Source organism: Phoenix dactylifera, chromosome 7 (assembly GCF_051530095.1).
Source record: "Phoenix dactylifera cultivar Ajwa chromosome 7, Ajwa_hap1_PhDact_Kaust_v1.1, whole genome shotgun sequence".
Taxonomy (NCBI): domain Eukaryota; kingdom Viridiplantae; phylum Streptophyta; class Magnoliopsida; order Arecales; family Arecaceae; genus Phoenix; species Phoenix dactylifera.
This window is the reverse complement of record NC_143196.1, coordinates 6,906,854-6,924,109: the sequence shown is the minus strand read 5'-3', so window position 1 is coordinate 6,924,109 and position 17,256 is coordinate 6,906,854. Positions and strand designations below refer to the sequence as shown.

At 37.9% G+C, this 17,256-nt stretch overlaps 1 protein-coding gene across 6 annotated transcripts; it reads left to right on the top strand.

Moving 5' to 3' along the window:
* Positions 1-728: 728 nt before the first annotated feature.
* Positions 729-16,623, top strand: LOC103711301 (splicing factor U2af large subunit B). 6 transcript variants are annotated; one of them, XR_604744.5, is made up of 13 exons: positions 729-1,090; positions 1,832-2,043; positions 5,235-5,360; positions 7,703-7,770; positions 8,395-8,465; positions 8,582-8,626; positions 8,708-8,767; positions 13,274-13,334; positions 13,447-13,559; positions 13,676-14,122; positions 15,280-15,415; positions 15,515-15,722; positions 16,252-16,623. XR_604744.5 is itself a non-coding variant. In XM_008797387.5 (13 exons), the coding sequence occupies exons 1-13, from the start codon at positions 974-976 to the stop codon at positions 16,387-16,389; spliced, it is 1,662 nt and encodes a 553-aa protein (XP_008795609.1). In that variant the 5' UTR covers positions 729-973; the 3' UTR covers positions 16,390-16,623. The 6 variants fall into 6 exon arrangements, 4 of the variants coding, with proteins under 4 accessions (XP_008795609.1, XP_088557262.1, XP_017699334.1 ...); XM_008797387.5 differs by having other exon boundaries at positions 15,655-15,722; XR_015967262.1 differs by lacking the exon at positions 5,235-5,360.
* The last annotated feature ends 633 nt before the right edge of the window (positions 16,624-17,256 follow it).

The window sequence follows — 17,256 nt, the reverse complement described above, 5'->3', positions numbered from 1 at the left end:
AGCGAAGTAGTCATCGGTGAGGGGCACCGGTTCCATCTCGGCCTCCATTTTTTCTCAGAGAGCAACATCCCAGGCCACCCACTCCACCGGCACCCAGCGTCCCAGCCTGCTGACACCACCGCTTGGTCCTCCCTCCGAGAAGCCTCGATCGGCTCCTCCGGCAGCTCGAGGACTGTCGAGAAGAGTCTTTTGAGCTTCTCCACCTTTGCCTCCGAAATCGGGCCTTGCTCAGCCATCGGGCCTTGCTCGACCACCCGTCTCCTCCCTTTGGGCCAGCGAATCTCGGCTCCCACCCACGGCAGTGCTGCTCACCTTGGCCTTTTTCGCCATTGCCGATCACGTACGATTTTCAAAGCTTTTTGTCAGAGAGTGAACTAGCCATCCAAAAATATTATTGGTCGAGAGAATTAGGGACCTACCAACTTAAATATTTGCATTTTTGTATGGGAGATTAACGATGGAATTGTTGGATACTTGGCATGGTTGATCGCCATGAATTTCATAGCCATTTTGAAATAATCGAATAATGGATGCAAGTACGAAGTTTACCCATCTTGATCGATCCAAATTCAAATCCGAGCATGATTTTTCTTACCATGCTTTGATGCCGATACAGTATATATCAATTCTAATCTGAACTCGTTGTGTCCGTGGATTTTCAGTTCCGGCTGACTTGCCGGTTGACCATGAGTTACCGCTTTTCAGTGTGATCGAAGGTCCGGCTTCTGAAACAATCCAAGTTACTAAAATATCCTCCAATTTAATTTTTTTCAACACCCACCCCTTCACTTTCTCATCCGCCCTCGCCTTTGTTCGCGTCCTGTTGAAGTCGGCGAGCTCGCCCACAGTTCCATGCCCTAGAACCCTTTCCGTAAGCGAAACGAAGCAAGGACGGTTGGAGAGATAAATAGGACTCGAGGGGAAGCCTCGCCATAGAACCTGGGAGATCAGGGGGCGGAGAGAAGGGTCCAAGATGCCGGACTACGGGGAAAGATACGAAGGCAACGACGACGGGTACACCGGTTACCGAGGCGCCTCTCCTCCGCCGAAGAGCAGCGGCTTCGACGACTTCGGTGATTCCAGATCGCAGGTCTCTCTCGCCTCCGATCCCTCTATTTCTGAATTTCGCTGCTCTTCTCTTGCCTTCTGTCCATCTCTGTGAATGAAAAAGATTTGATTTGGTAGAAAAATGTGCCTTTTGTTCTAGTTGCTGTCTTGTTCGGTGTTGTACAATGGTTGCTTGAATTGAGTTGCAAACAAGGTTTTGGATGGAATTGCCTTGCGTTTAGGCGTTTTTGGACTCCTCCAGTGGATTTGTTAAAGATTTAAGGTTTTTTTTACACGAAATTCAGCAGTTGCAGTCTTTTTTTGTGTCTATGGAAGTTTTTTTTTTCTTTTTTCTTTGGATGTTTTTTCTCCCTCTGATTGCGTTAATGCTAGAGTTTTGTTTTTTTAATCGTTATGCTATGTTGCTGATTTGCAGAAGAACTAGAACAAGTTTTTTTTTTTTTTTTTGGGGGGGGGGGGGGGGGCGGTGGGGGTGGAAACTGTAGATATTCTGAATTGAAATCGAGAGAATATTGGAGCTTTTATGATTTTATGGAGATTATTTGTTTTGATTTCACCTTCTTTTTCTCGGGAAAAGAAATTGAAGCCAATTTTCTTATGTAGCAACCAGGTTTAAAATATAGGCCAGAGATCATGGTTGTTGCATTCTGTTGTATCTTTTTATTAAAAAAAAGCTGTTTAATCTTAAGTCAGCAATGATTGGTTGGTATTCATCTAGCTCGTGTTTTGATGAAGCTCGGCTAACACCATACCATGTTTGCAGAATGATTCTCATGAACATGAAAGGAGGTCCTCAAAAAGCAGAGAAAGGGACAGAAATAGGATGCACGACAGGGATAGGGATCGGGACAGAGATAGAGATAGGGACAAGGATAGAGGTCGGGAAAGAGATCGTGATCGCAGAGACCACAGAGACAGAAGTGAAAGAAGTGATCGTGGCCGGGATAGATCTGATCGCAACCGAGACTATGATAGGTACACAGCTTTACAGTTTCTCTCTTGCATGCACTGTAACATAATGTGCCCCTTTCTTCATAAGCATAATGAGAAGAGAAAGCAATGGATTTTTAGATTGCACTGTTATGCATTGTAATGCAGTGGCCACTGTACTTAATAAAATGAAGAGAAAGCAATGGACTTTCCATCATGAGTATCTTGCTTAGGTTTAGCAGTGTATCTTATGTACTTTTTGTCGTTATTCATTTTAGTCATCTGGCTGTTTGCTCCATAAATTAATGGTTATCTTGTTCAGGAATAGATTTAAATATGTGATAATCAATATTTGTAAATGGTTTGATGTATGAGCTTCTTTTTGGGGGTTAGCTGCCATATTTGCAAACGATGCTGAATGTTCATTCTCCATTATGAAATATTTGTGAAAATTATTTGGATTAGTGCTTAGTGTATCCAGGTGTGTTGAATACCATTCATCTATGTAAAATAGCTGCTGATTGTAGTTTGATCAACTCTATATACAGCAGAAATTTACCCCCTATGAAAAATACCCATGCAAGAAGGGGGGCACACAGAGAGAGGGAGAGATCTGCAGATAAATGTGGATTGGTTTGTTTACAGTACTCTTTCCTCTAGCCACAGGAGCAAGACACTCCAATTTCAGTGTCATCATTTCCTTCCTGTAGTCTTTTTTACTCTCTGAGTTCCTTTTATAATTTTGGGACCTATGGGAAGTCATTACCTGGCTATGAAAGCCATTCAATCCTTATAATTTCTGTGAGGAATCTAGGGGGCATGTAATTCTCTGTCTTTCTGATCCTTTGTCTTAATAATCATGTATCCTTATAATGTCTTCTATGAATCTAGGAGGCATTTAATTCTCAATCTTTCTGATTCTTTTGAAATTTTGGGACCTAAAGGAAGTCTTTGCTTGGTTGTGAAAACCATTCAATCGTTATAATTTCTTCGAGGAATCTAGGAAGTGTGTAATTCTCCATCTTTCCAAATCTTTTTCCTTAACAATCATGTATCCTATGATTTTTTGTCACGCCCCTAACCCGAGATCACAAGCTAGGGATCACAATAAATGCTGCATACTCATAGGAAACTCTCTCCACAAGCATGCAAGGCATTTCAACACGATATTATAAATAAGTAGCGGAATAAATTTAGATAATAATGTTCAAACTTAATTCTAAATTACTAATTCAAAATTAAGTATCTCACAAAACCAAATAATATTCTAAAATCTTGCATCAACCCTAACAAAAAAATTTATTCTAAATAAAGGTATCAAAATCTTGTCTCTAGTCGCACTCTCATGATAAATTCCTGAGTCAAGCTAGTTCTTCGAATCTGTAAAAATAGTAGAATATATAATAATGAGCTAGACAATTCAATAAGCAATGAACACTTTAGCTAGATAAATCAAGCAACAAAATAATTAATAATATGTTGAATCGAAAAGTACATCACCAAATCTAAATACTATCCAGTCATTTCAAATTTCAAATCTCGTTCATAAACTATTTTCTTTCAAAACATCAAGTTTCTTTTGATAGCCATGGACTATGACCACATGTATCTCCTATGGCTAGGCCAGAATATGAGCTCAGTAATAATCAAAGTGCCAACGTATAACCCCTACTCGCAGGGTATTGATATGCCAATGTATAACCCCCATTGGCAGGGTATTGATATGCTAACTTATAACCCAATGTATAATCCCCACTGGCAGGGTATTGATGTATCAGCGCATAACTTCCACTCGTAGGGTATCGATGTACCAGCGTGTAATTTTTACTGATGGGGTATCGATGTACCAGCACATAACCCCCACTGACGGGGTATCGATATACCAGCACATAATCTCCATTGGCGGGATATCGATACATAGTCAGGCCGCAAAATCTTCTTGAATCAAATTCTCTTTCCATAAGTTAGTTTCATGCTCCAAATCGAAAAATACGCAAAACCATATGATATCGAATTTAATTAAACATAATCCATAATAAAATCATCACCTTTGATCATGCATCAATTAATATTTTATAAAAGAGATATTCAACAAATAAATTCTATGCTTCAAATTCATAAACCACAAATAATATGACTCAAAACATAGTAATATAAATATTATATAATTTGCTGATAAATCTAGAAAAAGAGTTATATTACTTGCCTTGCGAACGAAACCAAACTACAAGTCCAAATAGTTTTGAAAATCTCTCTCAGAACCTAAGACTCCGACGAGTACTCAACCGAAATTTTCGATGAGCACCACGAGCCAAAACTGTTGGAAGTCAAGAGGAGAATGAGAAAGAAGCAATAGTTGTTTAGCATGGTGACCGGCAAAGCCTGTCGGCTATGAGGCGAAAAGGGGTGTGGAAATTTCTAGATAGCTGTTGGAGGCTAGGTTTTCTAGCTACCGTATGAAATCGGGATGGAGAAGTCCGTCTTCTATTCCTAGTCGAGCAGGGTTCTATCCTTTTTTTTCATCTCGTACTCCAACTCTGACACCTGGGCCGGTCAAGTGGACTAGACCCAGTACCTTATTAGTTGGGCTGGGTATTACATTTTTATCAAAAATTGATAAGTTGTTTCAATTTCATTTTTTAAGGTAGTCAGGTTTGACCTATGTAGGTGCCTAATGCCACTAAAACATGTAGCATCGTAATCACCTATGAAGCATGAACAGATGAGGGAAACCAATATGACATGATACGGTATGACATGATATGGATGCATATTGCAAATATTGAAACATAGGATACAATATGTCTAGGATGTGTCAAGGAATATGTATATATATGCATGTATTTTATACATATACACAAATATATTTGGATGTATACAAAAAAAGCATCCATTAAAGCATAGATAGCTACTGTATATTAAACAGATTTAGGTTCTATTTATTTTTAGGCTTAAACTGAGATCCCATGTTCTTGGAAGTTTGTTTATCTAACATGTACTGATTGACTTGATGTGTTACACAAGAAATTGTTGTATTAGCATGCATTCCACCATTAATATCACAAAATGAAGCATTGTTCTAGTCCACACTGATTTTGGTAGATAATTACTATATTTTGATTATTTTATACATTATTCTTTTACCAGCTGATTTTTTCATGATGACTAGATAATCTTCCATTTTGAAAGGTTTTTTCTTTTAATTTTTTGACTTCATATCATCATATTCATTTCAGGCATAGGGACTATGATCGTGATAGAGAAGGGCGTCATAGACATCGTTCTCAATCTCCATCTCGATCAAAGGGTAGATCTGGTCATAGATCAAGATCTCGTTCTCGTTCCCGTTCTGGATCAAAAAGGCAAGAAAAGCAACATCGTATCAATATCTGATATTTCTTTGATTTTTTTTTTCCCTGAGTAAATTCTGATTTTACATAAGTTGATAGCCTTATGAGTAAGAATTGTTTTATGCGTGGCATATGAGAGATTAAATATAAAGATTGAGAATATGCCGGTTGTCTTGCACTTTTGTGATAACCTGGCACCAATTCTAGGTTGTCTTGGAAGATACAAACAATAGCTTATGGGAAAAAGTTATGACTCCTTTGGTGCATTCTAGATGTCATGCTTATAGTAACATGATATAGGATTGGTCTTCTTTAGATGGAAAACCATTAGTAACTTAGGGTGGTTTCGGTATTCTGCCATAATTGGGGGTCATTGGTGGGTCTTATTTGAAACTTTATCTGTCTATTTGCTAATGAAGATGTAAAGGTTGAAACTTGAAATTACTAAAGCGGAAAAATGGAGTGATTAGTATTGATGGACTATAGGAAGAGAATAATAGGTGGCAATTTTAAGTTTTAGCTGTCAGGGTCTTATAGAAATAAATTTAGACGATGAAAAACATTTTTATAGATTTTTTACCGTGAAATTGGACTATTCTATTTGAGGCTGATTATTTAATTATATTGTTTTGCTATTATATGAGTTTATATTAGTCAACTTTGTTGTCTCATCTGTCTGTTTCAATCAAGAGGCAAATATTGGTAATAATGTTCTATTTGTGTTTTTTATGGTCCTTAGAAGCACAGACCACAAACTTATGGCATCCAAGATGATTTTGAATGGAATTACCACTCTCGTACTCTTCATGTGTACAACTTTGAAACAGGAAGAAAATAAAATGCCTCTGATCCCCTCTTGTGCACCTTATCCCATTATTTTCTGGCTTGTAAATCTGAGAGGTTAAATTACATGTGGATTGGTCCAAATTGTAGGTTCTCTTGACAGAGATCATGAACATGATCATTCGTATACATTGTTGCTTAAATATCGTGGCCTTTTCTTGCAGAAGTGTAAATTGTCAAGTAAAAGCAATGTAGATTGAAGGTAAAGCTCAATGTTTCTGAAAAACATGTGTCAACTAGAATATCACATTACGAACAAGGTGGAACCTCGCCATATAATTCCATTTGTGTTTGAGATTCTTAAAGATGGTGCACTCTTGTTCATATGGATAATTTGTATGTAAAAAAATTGTGAAAGAAGACAAAAATTGTGCCTAGGAAAGAACTGTAATTTTATATAGTTTCTCAGTAGCAATATATATACCTTTATATATACCTTTATATATATACCATATGTATATATAGTTCTATATTTGTCATTCGTATTGCATAATTTTACGTATTCTCTCAAGGCATCTGAGCTAAGGCAATGGGCTTAATGCTCATCATGGATCATAAGGCTGCAGATATCTGCATTGGGGAGTTTTCGTTATTTTTGAGGCATCCATTTCCAAATTCCAATATCTATTTCCATCTTGTCTTCCTACTTTTCTACCATGTAGTTTTCTATCTTTTTGGTCACTTTAGTATTAGTTTCTCCTTGCTGTTGTTGGTACTCGCCATTGATGTTGTTTGCTTGTGGCCCTGTGCTACCTTGCAATGTCGCCTCCCTTTCCCTCATAAACACCAGCCATGGAAGGTGAACCAACTATGCTCTCGAGTGATCAGGCTGAACCTGGTTGAGCCTAGGCCTGAATTTTAGTTGTCATGCTGAGCTCGAGTCAGCATGCAGAGCCTTGATATCATGCTTAGGTCCATCCTAGTCATTGCACAAGTCTAATGCTCATCTTTTTGCTTTTTTGATGTGTAACCTAAGAAGCAACTTTTTGGAATTAAGTAGTGAGAAGAATTATCATTTTATTTGTGAGGTCTACTTTGATAAGTAGTAGTTAGAGCTTAAAGGATTACTTTTTCTTTTTCTTTTCCCTTTAATAACCTAGCAGTCAAATTAAGGATATACATTGGCAACATTGCCCTAGGTATATGTTGAATTCACGACGAAGCTTTGACTGTGAGAGACATTTGTTTACTCTGACATTATGCTTAACACCAGAGTCAGTCTTATAGAAATGCTTGGTGAACGAGGATTCAAAATGCTGAACCCAAATAGTTGGGTCAAGGTTTTGTGGTTATGGTTATGGGAGACAACTTTGTATACCGTGATATATTATTTTTTAACTTTCTGAACCTGCTTATTTGGTAAGAGATATTTCTTCTGGTGCATGTTAAGTTTTGATAATAATGATGTTTCTTAGCCTACCATCTTCTTGCCTTTATTTATTCAATATATGCATTGTTTTTTAATCTTCCACATGATTAGTCTATTTTTATTTCCCCTTTTCCCAAAACAGCAAACGAATGAGCGGTTTTGACATGGCTCCACCTGCGTCTGCTCTGATTCCTGGTGCAACTGCTGCAGGTACATTTATTTTTTACCTAGGATTCATCGTCTTTTTGTATGCAGCATTGCTTAGTTTGTTGTTAATGAGGAAATTATATCAAAATTCATGGTGTTTCTTGGGTAAGTGATTTTCATTTATGTACATAGTTCATTAGATTGCATAAACTAAATTTGCTTTATTTGGATACATTGTTTTCTTTTCTGTATTTTTTTACTTGGAGAATTTTTAATTCTGAAACTGAGCACAATTTTGGTTGTTTTCTTGTTTTTGGTGGTTGTTTGTTTGTTTTGTGTATATTTGTTGTTGTAAGAAGGCAATTTTGGGCCACTTGTCCCACTGTGCTGCCAATGGGCGTGAGCCGACTACTGTAGCTTTTATGTACAAGGAGGAATCAATGCACCGGTTTGATATCTTGTTCGTCTTCAACCGGCAACTATTTCCTTTTTGGTAGTCTTACAAATATTATCTCCAATACTTAAAAAAATCATATAATCAATTTTTAATTTATGGTGTATTCTGTTGCGGAGGCCAGATCAAGTCTTCTGTCTGTGAGGGCATAAAATGCTGGTGCTGCGTACTTTTTTTTGTTGTTATTATACAAGTTTAGTATTGCATATTGTGATTTAACTTTGCTTGTTCAGGTCAGCTACCTGGAGCCACACCAGCCATTCCAGGAATGTTTCCAAATATGTTTCCTCTAGGAGCTGGACAGGTGCTTGCTTTTTGTACTTTTATCTGAAACTTACTTTTATTACTTTTGGTGCACATTAGTTTATATTTTTGTTCTGCCCCAATGTTTATATATTTTTGTATTTGCATTCATGATAGTTCCCAACTCTTCCTGTTATGCCAGTGCAAGCAATGACTCAGCAGGTACGGTTGTTTGCTGATTTATATGTAATGTTACATAGAATTTTCATGTTGTATATTTAATCTATAGTTTGGTTTCTCTAGGCTACTCGACATGCTCGACGTGTGTACGTTGGTGGCCTTCCCCCTACTGCAAATGAACAGGTTATTTACCCTCGGCATTTTCTATTGTTTAGAGTTATTCTGTTTGAGTGCAAGTTAGCTTTACATTTGCATGTGCTTAACATACATACATACATACATACACACAGGAGCGGCCCAATGTATTTGGGGGCCTAAGGCCGTTTTGTCTTTGAGGCCTTCCCTACAGTGGGCCGCCCTAAGACGAATTCACAGGGGGCCTTTTTTTTCCATTTTGTCTTTGAGGCATTTCCTACGGTGGACCTTCTTTGGGCCGGGGCCTTAGGCGACCGCCTCAGTTGCCTAAGGGTTGGGCCGGCCCTGCATACACAGAGACATACATATACATATAAATATAAATATATATGGCAAATTTATTCTTTTTTTTTGGGAATATCCATAGATTTTTTTTTTTCAGTTTTGGGGGAAACTATATTGTCCATATCCATTAAATAAGACTTGTGTCTTCTGGAACCGAAATTGTATATATGGTTATTCTTTTACTTGTTTAAAATTTTTTAATCGATAGGCCTTTTCATAATTCATACTTCTTTATTGTAAATATTCATCGTTACTCATCATAAGTTAAAGTGGTCAAATTATTTGTTTCACATGTTGCTAAATGAAATGCCGAGTTAAAGAAGTGCTGGAAACTTCTTCATTAAGGAGAATATATTATGGTTAATTAGTGAATCTATTTCTGTATTAAGTACTCAAATCTGTGAAATCAGCTGTTTAGGTTGTTGGCTAGGAATGCAAGTATATCATAAAATTGTTGTGACTTGGATGTTTATATTGGAAATCCTTATGGTAATCTCTAAGTTAGCAAGCAGTTCTATTTTTATATTTAGAAATCAAATCATCCAAGTAGCTGTTTCGTGTATTGGTTGAAAAGGCAAGAACAACATTATATTGTTGTAACCTCGATGTTTATCTTGGAAACCCTTTGGGTGATCTTAAGATAGATTTTTTGTCTTGGAAATCCTGATGGACTGGGAACTTTGAATTTGAATCAGAATCCTTAGCTTTTTAAATATGAGAAGGATTTGGATGTTGTATTTACGTGTAGGTTATGTTTGAAACTGTCATTGGGTTTTGTCTCTGTATAGGATTGTTACTATTTGTAGTGAGGTGGATGGTAAGGTACATGTTATTTACAACTTTTAAATTTTAAATATATGCACTATTGTGCACAGATTCTCTATGTTACCCTCTTTCATTTTCTGCAGTATTTCCTAGTTAACAAAAATACATTTGAACATAATTATTTATCACATTTTTGTGCATTCTATTTGTTTTTCCTGTTTGCTAAGGAACTTATGTACACAATTCTTATGAATGGAGCATGTCCCACTTCAATTTTTCCCTTGCTTCCTAGATCTATCATTATTCTTGCAAATATGGTTTCTCTTTCTGTTGCAATTCTGCAATGCACAAGCATCCCAAAGACAGTAATCTGCTTCTCTTTCCTATAGCACATGTGAGGTATCACTATTTCTTTCTGTTGCTGCTAACCTGATTTCTAGACCTCAAAGTGAGTCATTAAGTTAAGATAACACAAGTTCGAAGATATAGTTTTCATCTTTGATAGTGTTAGTCATGGTAATCTTTGTGTAGAATTGCCTATTATCAAAATAAGGCTGTCCCAATGCACAAGGTTCCTGCCACTGCAGTGTTTGGGGAGATTCATATGTATGCAGCCCTACCCCCGCATATGTAGAGGCCAATTCCATGGTTCGAACGTATGAACCCACGTCACAATGGAGCAACATTACTGTTGCACCAAGGCCTTCTTTCCGATTATCACAATACTAAAAAATTAAAATCATGTCTTAATTTTAAAATCTAGATCATTATAAATGTGTTAGTAGGTGACTTTGTGTGTGTGTGTGTGTGTGTGTTAAGCCATATATTTAATGCAATTCTATAACAATGGATATAATTAGAGGCACAAAGGGCCAGATCATGTCTTTTGTAGAATAAGCTTTGATGAATGTTGTACAAGGTGTACAACTAACATGTCATGCTTGAATAAGGAAAAATTGCTGAAGAAATTATCTTACCAATTAAAAAGGAAGTTTGCGAGAATTGGGTGGAAGCAAACTAAGAGCTACTTGATCACACTTGTGTTCATGGATTGCAGGAAGTTATTATGGGTTCTATTAGAGCACATTTAGTCGCAAATTGTTTTAGTAACAATTAGTGCACCCCAGGGGGTTGCAATACTTTGTAATTAGGCTCCTAATTTGGAATTAGGTCCAAAAGCAGCTCATACAGCATATACTCTTGACGTTTTAGTTTGAATTATCTTGTGCCGGAAGTTGAACGTACCTGATTTTTTGTATGGGAGTGAAGGATAGACAGTTGAATTCACTGGCAGGTTCAACTTGGTGAACAATGAGAAATCTTTTGCTTTTCTAATCTTGGACTAACCTTATCTGATAGAAGTGTCATTCAGGCTTCGTTTTAAGAGGTCAAATGTTATGCAACATGCAGATATTGGTATCTGAATTCAGAGGATGATCATGTTCTAAAATCCAAGAAAAACAAATAATTTGGATTATTTATTTTACTTTTTTGGGAGGTGGGAGGAGGGAGGGTGCAGATGTAGTGATTAGGTTACTTTGACATTTTTCTGATCTATATTCTCTCTAGTAAGGCGATGGTGTTGTTTCATATCATTTGTAAATGCTTTTGATTTCATAGGAGGATTTAGTGGTTTAAGAGAAGTATCATTTCGTGGATTCGAGAAGTTTGCCATTTAAATGGGTGTCTAAGAATGAAGATTATATTATGCGCGACTCTACCTTCTTGGGTAGTGATGTTGGAAACCTGCTAGTGTCTAGTAATTTGGGTTTTGCAGCACAGAGGCCATTTGGCATTGGGTGGGAGGGTGTCATTTATGTGCAGGTGCATTGAAGGGAATTGGATATAAAATAGCGAATGGCAATAGAGTTCAAATTTTCTATTGATACTTTGGTTAGGAAAATCCTTGGCCAATATAATTTTTATGGTTTTAGGGATGCCATTGTGTCACTGTATTATATACGTTTGCGTTTGGGAAGTAAACAAATCAACATGTTAAAATAGTTATGTAGTTGCATTCGTGAAACAAGGGTCTGATTTCATGAAGTCTTTGATGACTCAACATGCCTTTTATGTGGTGATGATCATGTCCCTTGTCATTTACAAAGGCAATTTTGTTTTGAAATTTTGCAAACCAGTTTGGAGTTGTTTCAATACCTTTGCAGAGCACATATTCCAAGAGCTCGTTGAGGAGTACGTTGTATGGTTATCTATGGCAAAAGGTCCAACTAGATAACACTAGAAAAAGGAAAAAAACACCCTCTGTTTTTTTAGTGGAGCACGAGGGTGAATTAGTGGCAAGTGCATGGCAGAAGGCAAGACTGAATAGCATCAAAAAAGGAGCACACCTTTCAACTTTTAGATTAACTTATAAAGATGAGGGAAAATGGGACTGGTGGGGTTAGCTGAGGGTTAAAGGCAAGAGTAACAAAATTTAAGATAAGTTCATACTTTGGGCTTTTATACAAAGTTATATATTTCATATATCATAAGAAAATTTACTAGCATGTATGCTTGCTCAATATTATTTCTTTAATTTGTCAATGCACTGCTCAAGTAAGAAAATGTCTAAAGTGTTAAAAAGAAGGTCTGCTAGATTGATATCGGGGCTCGTAGTTGCCCGTGATTGGCTTGGTACGGTACGGGTCTGTGCCATACTGTATCGGGCATATCGAACGGGGAGAGGGAGGGGAGAGGGGGAAGGAGAGAGAGGAAGAGAGATAGGAGGAGGGGGAGAGAGGGAGGGAGTGAGAGAGGGGCTTACCTGGGCATCGATCGGCATCGGTTGGCATCTATCAACATTGAAGAGTAGCGAGATGAGCGGTAGAGATGAGCGACTAAGCTAGCAAGATGGGCAATCGAGCTAGCAAGACTAGTGACTGAGAGACCAACGACGGATGCGACGGAGCTTTGAAGCTCCGATCATGGCAGAAGAGGGGAGAGAGGGAGAGGGAGAGAGAGAACAGATGGTCGGGTGGATTCGGGGAGGGGGGGCTTGGTAGGGTTTTAAGGGACCAAACCATCCCGACTGCCAGAACCGTCCCAATTCTTGACCGGTTCGTTTCGGGATGGTACAATGTACCTTGGCTAGAAGTAGGTCGAAAATGTAATTGGTGAGTTTTCCCATTGTACTTTTGAGCTCTAGGGAGATTTTAATTTTTCTGTTAAAAATGTGCTAGTAGTAAATCAAAATTTCAGTAATTCCTGTTCTTGTTTAGCGTAAATGAATACTATCAAGTTTGATTCTTTGGCTCAGATTTGCATTGTAATAAGTCTCTCTCTCATACACAATATTTTGTACTCTGGTGCTCCTATCTTTTTTTTTTCTCGAAACATATAGATAATTCCGTTAAGCTTTTGGCGGTTGATGTAAGCTTCCATTTCTTTATCTGAATTTTGCAATGTCAGCCTGATGATTTTCTTTTTCCCAAAAATTGTCTGCAGTCGGTTGCAACTTTCTTTAGCCAGGTTATGTCTGCTATTGGAGGAAACACGGCTGGACCAGGTAGTCTTAATGTTTGGGTACTTCTGACATTCTATCACTTTATTTTTTACTTTAAATTCACATTGTTTTAACTTTTGTAATTTACTTGTTTATTTATTTATTTTTGTTGAAGGTGATGCTGTTGTGAACGTGTATATAAACCATGAGAAGAAATTTGCTTTTGTGGAAATGAGGTCTGTTGAAGAAGCAAGCAATGCAATGGCCTTGGATGGCATCATTTTCGAGGTTTGCATTTTGAAAACTGGAAGTACTCTGTGCATTTTGATTTGTCCATATTTAAGGTATATTAGATGGGTTAGGTATCTGCTGATGTCTGGACACTTGTTTCTTTATCTGCCCAGGGTGCACCAGTAAAGGTCAGGAGGCCAAGTGACTACAATCCTTCTCTTGCTGCTGCACTTGGCCCAAGCCAGCCCAATCCCAATCTCAACCTTGCTGTTGTTGGGCTTACACCAGGTTCTGCTGGTGGTCTTGAGGGTCCTGATCGCATTTTTGTGGGTGGGCTTCCATACTATTTTACAGAAGCACAAGTAAGGGAATTGCTCGAGTCCTTTGGACCACTTCGAGGTTTTGATCTGGTCAAGGACCGGGAAACTGGTAACTCAAAAGGCTATGCCTTCTGTGTCTACCAAGATCTCTCTGTTACAGACATTGCATGTGCAGCTCTTAATGGCATCAAGATGGGAGATAAAACCCTGACTGTAAGGCGTGCAAATCAAGGTGCCCAACAACCTAGGCCGGAGCAAGAAAGCGTGTTATTGCAGGCACAGCAACAAGTAGCTTTGCAGGTGAAGTTCAAATTACACAACTAATTTAGTTAAAACCACACAATTTGGAATCTTTTGGTCTAAAATTCATGAGTCGAGAGCAAACTTGTGGATACTTTTTCACAGGGTTTTCTTTTGAGGTGGCTACTAAGTGCAATTTGAGCATGTTTACCATTGACTCTTTTCATTCAAAAGAACATATACTATGTCTTGTCAGGTGGTTGCTTCCTGGAGTTTTTACTTCTAAAGTGCAGTTACATTTAAAGTACTTTCCGCTATGTTTTGTTTATGATAAAGTTGCAAGAATTGAAGTCTGGGCAAATTGGAGTCCTATATTGACATAGTTTCACCTGCATTTTTGTTTCCTTTTCTCAGATAGCAACTAAACAGTGTTCATGTGTTGACATGGGGGTAGTTTTCCTTATTGTCTACATTTACTGCAGTTGATAATATCTTGCTACAAGTTTGTATGTGGTTTATATTGCTCAAACGTGTGATTTCTAATTTGTTGAGGTATTCACACAATGCATTCAGCATATTTAAACCGAGTAAGAATATTTTAAAGAATGCATTATCCTAAATGGAAAGCACTTTACTTTTAAGAGTGATACTGTTGTCATTTTGATTACCATCATCATTCTGACTAGCTCAAGTACTAGAGGATTTCTAATATATCTTTAACTTACATTATGGGTATTAAATGCACCCTGGTTGTATGTGTAGATGTGACTTTTGTATTGCAGCACTCAACTGCTCCCCGTCTTTTACCATCAAATCTTTTCTTTTATCCAATAACGGTAACTAGCAGTGTATGTTGCGACTACCTGTTGTCAGCTTCATGAGTCTTATTTGCTACATATTCCAAATAAGGGCTGAATCATGGTTGGAAGCCCACCTGTGGGCTTTGTAAATCTTGCTAAATATTCTCTGTGCCCTGCCCTGCAGGGCCTGCCACCTTCTTTCTTTAGTTATGCCAGCTAAGAAGGTTCACTATTCTTCCCCTCCTACAATGCTTCTGATGTTCTTTATTTTGGTTAGAACTTATCTTTTTTTCATATGACTTCCTTGAATCGTATCCATGAAACCCATTTTTGGTTCTTGATCTATCTTGATCTGCACATTTTTTAAGGAGCTTGGCTTTATTTTCCTTTTTCCCTTAATAACCTTTTTTGGTGCAGAGGCTTGTGTACCAGGCAGGATCCCTTCCCACCAAAATAGTATGCTTAACCCAGGTGGTTAGTGCAGATGAATTGAAAGACGACGAGGAATATGAAGACATAATGGAGGACATGAGGGGCGAGGGTGGAAAATATGGTAAGGACTTGTTTTCATAGCTTTTCTTTATATCTGATGTCATTTTAATGGCAACCATGTATTCTTAATTCTTTTTTTTTCCTTTGCTTTGTTTGACAGTCTTTTGTAGTCCAACCTTATGCCATTGAGAATCAGGCCTAATCCACAGAAGATCCTGTTTTCTGTGTTCTAACCTCGGACTATCTCTCGTTTAGTAATTCTTTTTGGTTCTCATCTTATAACCTTGTACTTGTTTGCAGGTAACTTGGCGAATGTTATCATCCCTCGACCTGGTCCAAATGGTGAACCAGTTCCTGGCTTAGGGAAGGTCAGTACAACGATCATGAAATTTAGATCATCCAACTATATGAATCCTCTCCCTTCTCGACTATAATATAACATAAGAAGGATCTGTAAAGCCTTGCAGATTCACCATTCATGCTTATAGATGCAAGCACATTCTCGCCCCTTGCTTATCTTTTATTCTTGGTAAAATATGATGAGTAATCTACCCTTTTATCCCTTCTGCTATGGTCTTCCTTTTCTACTAGGTATGCCATACCGGCCCGAACTGGGCGGTATGGGGCGTACCATACCGGTTCGGTACGGGTGGCGTACCGATACTTGGTAGCTAAAAAAATTTCATACCGTATTGTACCGATACTGTGCTAGTATGGCACCAGTATAGGTCTAGTACTGAGACGGCGAATCTTGCTTTTTCTAGTTTGTGAACATACTGATGTACTATCTGGCTTGTCCTATTTTGCGGACATCCATCACCTGAGGCAGAATACACTCGATCTCTTCATCAATGCTGCTCACATTGTAATGGTTCTTAACAATTAGCTTCTTTCCAGGTATTTTTGGAGTATGCTGACACTGAGGGATCTACTAAAGCCAGGCAAGGGTTGCATGGAAGGAAATTTGGGGAAAATCAGGTCGTTGCAGTTTTCTATCCAGAGATTAAGTTTGCCCAAGGAGAATATGATGGATAGCTGACATCGTTGTTTTCTAGTACTTCTTTTTTTTAACAACTTGAAGGCTGTACCATTGGCTTTTCTGCCGAACTGATGCTTTGCTATTGTGTTTGGACAATTTAGACAGGTATTAGGGACATATGCTGAAGAGTTAATTAGCTACGCAAATTTGGCATCTCTTATATGTTAAAATAGTATACACATGATCGCATATTGTGGTAGCAACATGGAGATTTGGTGAATTGCCTGTCATAGCAGTGTTACAAACATTTACTATTGTTTTCTGTTGATTTTTTTTAGACTTGCATAGCACCTATAGATTTTATAATGTATCTATTATTGTTTGTGTTTCTTGGGTGCAGCCCAGGTAACAGAATACCGATTAGGCTGGCCAAACGGGCTGTCCACTTTATCTATCTTATGATATACGCATACTGGAACATGCTGACCAATTTCTATTTATATTTTCTCCCACCTACCAGAGGCTAAGTAGTTTATGTTTATTAGCCACCACAAAATAACTTGATTTGCATCAGCAGGAAGGATAGACGAGAAGTTAATGAAGCTTTTGATCTTTTGCTATTGACTCCTGGACAATGCAGTTTGGAGTAAAGGTGTTGATTATTGGTTTGGAAGTTTGGCATGTTTTGGCAATGTGAATATGTAGTAACATAATCATTGAATGATCATATATTGGACCAATCAGCAAGTTTTCTTATTGGATCTGCATGTGTGATTGCATTTTTTTTAATTGTTGCGTGGGATTGTCATGGCAGATTATGTGGCATGTACTGTGGAATAAGCTTCCTAAGTTCTGTTATTCTTATACAATGCAAACAACCACAGATGCCTCCACTTTTCGCATGTGATGCAAGGGGGTATAAA

Bases quoted from the DNA above. Each gene is read 5' to 3' on its own strand.
- LOC103711301 (XM_008797387.5), top strand. From the start codon at position 974: ATGCCGGACTACGGGGAAAGATACGAAGGCAACGACGACGGGTACACC. The intron at 1,091-1,831 runs GTCTCTCTCGCC...CCATGTTTGCAG, and splicing joins TCGGTGATTCCAGATCGCAG to AATGATTCTCATGAACATGA. The intron at 7,771-8,394 runs GTACATTTATTT...TTGCTTGTTCAG, and splicing joins TCCTGGTGCAACTGCTGCAG to GTCAGCTACCTGGAGCCACA.